Source organism: Sinocyclocheilus rhinocerous, unplaced genomic scaffold (assembly GCF_001515625.1).
Source record: "Sinocyclocheilus rhinocerous isolate Xijiao unplaced genomic scaffold, SAMN03320098_v1.1 scaffold2792, whole genome shotgun sequence".
Taxonomy (NCBI): Eukaryota; Metazoa; Chordata; class Actinopteri; order Cypriniformes; family Cyprinidae; genus Sinocyclocheilus; species Sinocyclocheilus rhinocerous.
The window spans coordinates 345,915-354,776 of NW_015648609.1; the positions used below are offsets into that span (position 1 = coordinate 345,915).

Below are 8,862 nucleotides of genomic sequence, written 5' to 3' on the forward strand. Positions count from 1 at the left end.
GGTGATAATTTCGAATTACCTCCCACTTTATATAGAGCCGATATAACTTTAATTCCTAAACCAGGACGGGATCCGCTATCGGTGTCATCTTACCGTCCCATTTCGTTGATCCCAATAGAAACCAAACTTATCAGAAAAATATTGGTGAATCGTCTGAAAAGTCATATTCGCTCTATTATACACCTGGACCAAACAGGCTTCATTCCTGGTCGATATATGTATTTTAATTTGCGCCGTCTTTATAACATTTTATATGCCAAGCACTGCACAGATACAGTTATTATTTCTCTTGATGCACAGCGTGCCTTTGATCAAGTGGAATGGAAGTACATGAGGTCTGCCATAGAAGCATTTGGATTTGGGCCAGTCTAGCTGGATTGATATTATATATGCTCATCCAGTTGCATCTGTAATCACAAACCAAAATGTGTCTTCTCCCTTTAAGATATGCAGACGAACGCGACAGGGATGTCCACTTTGGCCTTTTTTGTTTGCAATTCTTATCGAACCGTTAGCAGTAAGTATTAGGCAACATTCAGGGTTTTATCCTGTAAACATTAAGGGTCTCCCTCATTATCTTTCATTGTATGCAGATTAGTGGTTGACCGATATATCGCAGAAGCCGATATATTGGCCGATATTTGGCATTTTTAAAATATCGGCATCGGCGATAAGTTTTCCTGTTTGGCCGATTTATTTTGACGGCGCGACAGACTTTTATTTTGACGACGCTGACAGCGGCAGCGCCTGAGCACAGTGCTCACATTCTCCCTCTTGTTCGCCGTCATTGTTAACAGTTCTGTCTAATACGGATAGAAGTCTATCTAATAATCAGATAGAGCGGTTAAACAAAGGAATTCAAATGTATACAAAAAGTATAATAATGATTGCTTTTATATTATTAGTAATAGGAAGGCAAACATTATAATACTTTCTTGTTTGCCCTTGTGAAGTGTGTATGTGACCTGAATGATCACGTGTTCTCTGCGTGACAGTCGATCCGTGTTAACTGAATGCGGACAGGAGGAGAGTTCAGCTTCACTGGAGATGCACGATCGACAAACTTTAAACTTGTGATTTTAAATTATTCTGCGCTTTATACATTTGCCCACTGCCATATTCATGTCATTTCCACTGTGTGCTATATGTAAAATGAGTGTTACCTTGGCTTTATTTGAAAAAATATGATTAATGCACACAAACTTTCAGAATACTGAGTGCCCTGTTGGTTACAGTGTTTACTTCCTTTTTTATTATATTTTTTATTAAATATTTATTTATTTGTGAAAAATACTTTGTCATCTAAAGTATAAGTATGTTTATTTAACACATTTACTTTTTAATCAATTTTCAAATGATTTCAAATTTCTTAAACATGAATTAAAATAAATAAAATTATATCGGCTTTATATCAGCCACCCTGCTTTCCAAGATTTCGGCATCGGCTGTCAAAAAACCATTATCGGTCGACCACTAATGCAGATGACATTTTAGTATATATTTCTAACCCTCAAAAGTCTGTTCCTTCGGTTTTGTCTTTGATTAAAACATCTGGGACATTCTCTGGCTTTACAATTAACTGGGAAACGAGTGAATTAATGCCCATTACAACAAAAATTTACCCACAATTTCTGAAATCCACACCTTTTAAAAAAACATACAATTCATTTGTATATCTTAGAGTCACAATTACTAAAGAACCCAAAGATCTGCTTAGGATAACTTAGGATAACAACGAATGTTAGATCAGTTGAAACAAAATATTGAATTCTGGAGAACATTGCCCATGTCAATGGCAGGAAGGATCAACTTAGTGAAGATGGTAGTACTTCCACGATTTTTGTACATTTTTCAGTCACTCCCTTGTTTTATCCCACAAAGTTTAAAAGTTTTTTAAGCAGCTAGACACAATAATAATTTTTTTTGTGTAATTACAAGAATGTGAGATTATCAAAGAAACATTTATGCAAAACTAAAAAGGAGGGAGGGTTTGGCCTGCCACAGTTCAAATATTACTACTGGGCAGCTAATCAAAGTATTTTCGCATGGTGGAAAAAGTGGCCTTCTGATACAAATAGAGATCCGTCCTGGCTTAGAATGGAGCAAGCATTTTGCAACAGGACATCTCTTGCTGCGCTTCTTAATAGTCCTATTAGAATTGACCTGGCCTTATATGATAATCACTTTATTATAAACAATGCGCTGAAAATATGGAAACAGATTAAAGCCTATTTGAAGGTTCCCGACGTGTACCTAGATAGTCCTATATGTCAGAATCATGCCTTCTCTCATGGTTTACTTGATTCAGGTTTTACACAATGGGAGAAGAATGGCATTCAAAGAATAAAAGATCTGTATATAGACGGGACATTTGCCTCATTTGAGCAATTAAAAAAAGCCTTTAACATCAATATTTCAAATTTTTTTGGATACTTACAAGTTAGAGATTTTGTGAAAAAACAGATGTCAATTTTTAATGTGATGACAGAACACAATGTACTTGAAGAAATGCATAAGTTTAATACTTTGCATCGGGGAGCTGTGTCATATTTCTATAGTACTCTGTTAAAACATGAAGTAGTAGATGAAGCCAAAATTAAGCAGGCCTGGGAGATAGAATTAGGTTTAGAGATCGATTCAGACAGTTGGGAAGAAGGCCTTGAGAACATACATACTTGTTCAATTAATGTAAGGCATAATTTAATTCAGTTTAAAACCTTGCATAGATTATACTTATCTAAGGTAAAATTGCACAGCATTTTTCCAGAGGTTTCTCCATTCTGTAACAGGTGCAAAGTAGCAGAGGAATCCTTAACTCACACACTTGTGCCCTAAATTACAGGAATATTGGGAAAACATATCTGATTGTTTTTCTAAAGCATTCAAAAAGAATCTCAAACCATGTCCACTTTTAGCTATAACAGGGATATTTAGTAATTTAGAGATGTTTAATATACATGAAAGACAAGCCATGTTATTCGGTATGATATTTGCCAAGAGGGTTATTTTAAGAATGTGGAAAACTGATTTTGCGCCCAAGTTTGAAATGTGGGGTAGAGATCTTGTAAGTATGTATTGGAGAGGTTGAGGTACATCAATAATGACAAATCTGAGGTATTTGACAAAACATGGGGCCAGATTTTAGAACATCTCAATGTAATTGATGTAATGCATTCATAGCCAATGACCCTTGTTAATGACAAAAGTTATTAATAATGGAGTGTGATCTGAATTAATTGATAATGTATTTAATATAGTGCCTAAAGTATTAGGAATAGGACCTGATTCCTACTTCCGGGGCGCTGCACTGTGGCGACCTGCTGTGTGTTTTTTTACGTGCGGCGTTTATTGTGTTTGTTTTGTGTTTGTAGTACGTTGGCTTTTTAAATATATACAGTGGGTACGGAAAGTATTCAGACCCCCTTAAATTTTTCACTCTTTGTTATATTGCAGCCATTTGCTAAAATCATTTAAGTTAATTTTTTTTCCTCATTAATGTACACACAGCACCCCATATTGACAGAAAAACACAGAATTGTTGACATTTTTGCAGATTTATTAAAAAAAAAGAAAAACTGAAATATTTTTTTTTTTGTATTGTGTACAATAATTGTCATCATTTTATTTTAATATACATGCACAGGACTAAGTGACTTTACAACATTTACAAATTTGTATCCTGCTTATGCATTACCTGACCAGTTAAATTATAATTTGCCTTTATATGCATTTGTCCCTCAATGTTCGGTTGTTCTGTCATAGGTTATTTCATTTTAATTTATATTTTATTATTGTAATTATCTTTTCTTCGTTATCGTTGTCCTGTTTGTTCTGTGAAAAAGCAAAACACTAACATAAATGTGTAAAAAAAAAAAAAACGTGTAGAGAAGATCTGCAACCAAAGGAACAAGATCCACAGCATGTTATCTGACTTGTTATTGTCTAAAGCCCAAAGTATACATCGGTTCGGTTTATACGCATATGTAAGAGTTTGCGTACAATGTGCGTAATGCAAATTTTGTCATCAGAATAGTATGTGCGTACTGTACACTGATTTTTGTAACCACACATACTTTGTACGCACAGGTTGCACATGCGCACTGAATTTGTTTTGCACTAATGAGTTGTTCCACAAGGTGGCAGCACTGTCCCAGGCCGTTGTCTCACAGTAGAAAACAAAACTAACGAGACAGAACAACAACAACAAAATAGCAGAGACTGCAACAACAACAGACGTCATTGACAAGTGCTTGTGTGAGGGGGTTATGAAAGAGCCGATACTTTAGTTTAAAAGAGTACAAAGACATTTTTATCGGTCATAACCTCTGGAGCAAATTAGCAAATTAGTTCGCGCATGCTATCAAATGGCATATACTTTGAAAGGCTACGCATTCGACTGTACGCAAGTGTACACATACGAAAACAAAGTATACTTTGGGATTTTGTCTTACAAGTCATGTTTTATGCCTCACACAAAAATCTATATAAAAATAACTATTTTTAGTCACTTTGTGCATCAGTTAAATGACGTCTTCTTCTCTAAGTGGGTATTTTTCAGTCAGCTGCAAACTGTAAAGTGGACCAGACTTTATGCTGATAGTAAAAATACTTACTGCTACTGTTACAGTTGGTTATTACTTAGTTCACTAGAATAAAAATTCTATTAAAACTAGCATTTCTATATATGAAACTGATGCTATATAACTAAACCCATGAAAATGTCTCAGTTGAAACTCATCTGTCTTACCGTTAACCGATTACCAGAGTTGACCTCGATCATTCCTCGCAGAAGGTTCTGGCAGTCCGGTGGGATAAAATGGGGCATGTGAAACACACCCAGCTTCACTTTTTCTAACAAGTTTCTTAAATTGTCATCATCAAATGGCAGAGCTCCCTGAATAAAAGACACGGACAACAAAAAGAAAATGCATCAGTCTGAGGAGAAATTCAGAGTAAATGAGGATTGCTGGAGTAGGAGAACAAATTAGAAGACAAGTGCTCAGAGGATTGACCTAAAAATGATAAGTTTTCATTTATTAACTCTCGCTTCGGTGCTTTTTCTTATGTAAGGTGTCTGTCGGTACTGCTGACATGCTACAGATGAGAGTGATGATGTTTCATTTTCATTTCTGATGAAAAAACAAAAAAAAGGAATAAAAAAAGAGAGAGAGAGACAGGATGAGTGCATAAATGCACTCCAATCACTTTGTATATGAGAGGATTTTGAGTATTCAGCATAGAGTCAGTCTTCCAAAGCACAGTCTGTCAGCAGTCAATTTTATTTTTGGTTTTGGTGCTGTCTGCCTTTCCACAGCAGGTCATTATATATTTCATAAAGGGACGAAAAAGAAAAGAAAAGAAAAGAAAAGAAAAGAAAAGAAAAATCAGTCTGAGGAGAAATTCAGAGTAAATGAGGATTGCTGGAGTAGGAGAACAAATTAGAAGACAAGTGCTCAGAGGATTGACCTAAAAATGATAAGTTTTCATTTATTAACTCTCGCTTCGGTGCTTTTTCTTATGTAAGGTGTCTGTCGGTACTGCTGACATGCTACAGATGAGAGTGATGATGTTTCATTTTCATTTCTGATGAAAAAACAAAAAAAAGGAATAAAAAGAGAGAGAGAGACAGGATGAGTGCATAAATGCACTCCAATCACTTTGTATATGAGAGGATTTTGAGTATTCAGCATAGAGTCAGTCTTCCAAAGCACAGTCTGTCAGCAGTCAATTTTATTTTTGGTTTTGGTGCTGTCTGCCTTTCCACAGCAGGTCATTATATATTTCATAAAGGGACGAAAAAGAAAAGAAAAGAAAAGAAAAGAAAAGAAAAGAAAAGAAAAGAAAAGAAAAGAAAAGAAAAACAAATGTGAGATGATAAAAAAAGACACAATTAGATATGAAGACACTGAGAAGATGAAACAAAAAGAAATGCAATGAGATGAGGCAAAATGAAAGAAGGGAAGAGTAATGTACTGATAGGATGGCTAAACAAGACAAAACCGATGAAATGAGACAAAACGAGAAAAGAAAATAGATGAGATGAAAGTGAGAGCAGACAATATGAGATGTAATAAGATAAGAAAAAATAAAAGACAAATCAAAAGAGACAAAATGAAATGCCATGAGAATAGACAGAAAGAGACAAGACGGGATGACTTAAGAACAACGATAAGAAAAAATAAAAGACAAATCAAAAGAGACAAAATGAAATGCCATGAGAATAGACAGAAAGAGACAAGATGGGATGACTTAAGAACAAATGAGGCGAGATGAGACAAAATGAACAAAAGAGAAGAGACTAAATGAGGCAAGATGAGATGAGATGAGACAAGCCAAAAAGAGATGCAATAACAGGAGACAAAATGAAAGAACAGACAAAAGCGAGACAAGGCAAGGTGTCATGATGAGACTAAATAAGATGAGAAGAGAGAGGAAAACAGAAGAGACAAAACAATATGACACAAGACCACACAAAACAGGACAAAATGAAAAAAAAGAGACAAAAATGAGATGAGACAAGGTGACAAGAGATAAGATAAAATGCAGTGAGATGAGATGAGAGAAAAACAGAAGAGACAAATCTATTTGAGATGAGACAAACTGAAAAAAGAGCAGAGACAAAAAAAGAGATGCAACAAGCTGAGACAAAATCAAAGAAGGGAACAGATAAAAATGAGACAAGGCGAGATGACACAAATTAGATCAGACGAGAGGGGAAAACAAGAGACAAAACAACATGAAATGCAATAAGATGAAACAAAAATAAAGAAGAGAACAGACAAAAATGAGACGAGGCAAGGCAACACAAGATGAAAGTGAAAGTGACGTGACACGTGGCCAAGTATGGTGACCCATACTCGGAATTAGTGCTCTGCATTTATCCCAGACCAAATTATATGAGGTGCCAGAGGAAAACAGACAAGAAGAGACCAAACAACATGAGACGAGACAAGACAAAATGAAATTCAATAAGATGAGACCCAATAAGAGACAAAATGAGACGAGACAAGAAGACACGAGACGAGACAAAATGAGATACAGTGAGATGAGACTAGAGAGGAAAACAGAAGAGAAGAGACAAGACAATATGACACAAGACCAAACAAGACAAAACAAAATAGGCAAAATAAAAGAGAATACACAAACGAGACAAGACCAGGTAACAAGAGATAAAATGAGATGAGACGAGAGAGGAAAAAAAAAAAGAGACAAATCGATATGGCAAGACCAAACAAAACAAGACAACATTAAATGCAATAAGATAAGAAAAAATTAGACGACACGTGACAAGATAAAATGAGATGCAATGAGATGAGAAAAGAAAGGAAACAAAACAAGACGAGATCACATGATACAAAAAACACAAGACTAAATGAGATGAAATGAGATGAGACAAAAAGACAAGAGGAGACAAGAGAAGAGACAAGAGGTGATGCAAGAAAAAAGAAAACAAAACAAAACAAAAAAGAAGAAAACAAAAGAAAAAAGAAAAGAAAAGAACCGTTGAGCTGAGGTTCCTGTGTGGTTGTTTGAATGTAATGTGCAGCTCTAGTCTGCTCTGAAGTTGCAGAAGCTCATTGAAGAAAGGACTCATCATTTCTAGAACGTCAAAAACAATCCAGCTCCGCTTTAAAATGCAGGCCAGTGGCTCTGTGTATGGAGATAAACCTATCAGACTCAAGGGTCTCAATTTTACTCTCAAAATTGAACAAGAGTATTTCAAATGAGCTGGAACTCTTGGGGATATCGCTGCGGTTGAGATGTGCAGGTAAAACATTTCAAATAAAATCTGCTAATAACGCAGTGCAGAAGTGTGACGCATACCTGCTCCAAATTCTATTGTCTTTGGGACAATAAAATCAATTCCCAGCCTTCATTCACATATGCATGTTCATTTTCACAAAATACAATTTCTGATGAAAAAGGATCGCAGATAACATTCTGAAAACATGAGTTTAACTTTAATATCCATCACGCTGTCAAAATCAGCAACATAATACAATGTGTTTGAAAGTTATTTGTGTGTTTCAACACAATTTGATCAAACTAAAGAGAAAATATCTGACTTAATCTAAGATATAGTTCACGCAAAAATGAAAATTCTGTCAAACCTGTATGACTTTCTTTCCTTTAACAAAAGGAGATATTTTCTTGTTATGTTCATGCTGCTCTTTTCCATACTCTGAAAACTCATATAGTTTTAAAGGGGTCATATGATGCGATTTCAAGTTTTCCTTTCTCTTTGGAGTGTTACAAGCTGTTCGTGATTAGATAAGATCCCTAAAGTTGCAAAGACTAAAGTCTCAAACCCAAAGAGATATTCTTTATAAAAGTTAAGACTCGTCCATGCCCTCCTAAAACGCCTCGTTTAAACACGCCCCACATATCTACCTCACTATGTGAAAATATTTGCATAATGCCGCCCAAATGTGCACGCAAAGAAAGAAGGCGTAACTTTATTGTTGCTACCCCCGCCGCCGCCATGTTGTGAAGACACTGTGTGTTTCGTTGCGAAAGCGAAAATACTTTGTTTGGCCTTCCAAAAGAGGACACGACTAGAAATCAGTGGTTAAGTTGTATTTACAACACTGTTCCAGAACAGATCAACCCAAATATTCAGATGTGTGCAGCACATTTTATGGAGGACTGTTTACTGATCCTGGTAGAGTAGACTACAATGCCGGCTGTTCTGACTCACAGACACAAAGTACGTTTTCATATTTAAAGAATTTGACACTGATGATTCAAACGCGAGTTTTGAGCAGTGTAGAACAGCGCTTGTTGTTTGTCATTTCTCCAATCACAAATGCAGACATGGTTTTATGTTTACACGGTGCGATGCAACGCGTAAAAAGACAGTAT

The 8,862-nt window shown here is 35.7% G+C and overlaps 1 protein-coding gene across 1 annotated transcript in view; it reads right to left on the reverse strand.

The window, feature by feature from the left end:
* The window catches only part of LOC107709932 (serine/threonine-protein kinase BRSK2-like), a 223,172-nt gene that overhangs the window by 40,861 nt on the left and 173,449 nt on the right, over nt 1-8,862 (reverse strand). The window contains exons 8-9 of the mRNA XM_016514603.1: nt 4,748-4,894; nt 4,074-4,162 (exon numbers count right to left, since the gene is read on the reverse strand). Coding sequence (XP_016370089.1) covers nt 4,074-4,162; nt 4,748-4,894 — 236 coding nt within the window. The remainder of the gene's footprint in view (nt 1-4,073; nt 4,163-4,747; nt 4,895-8,862) is intronic.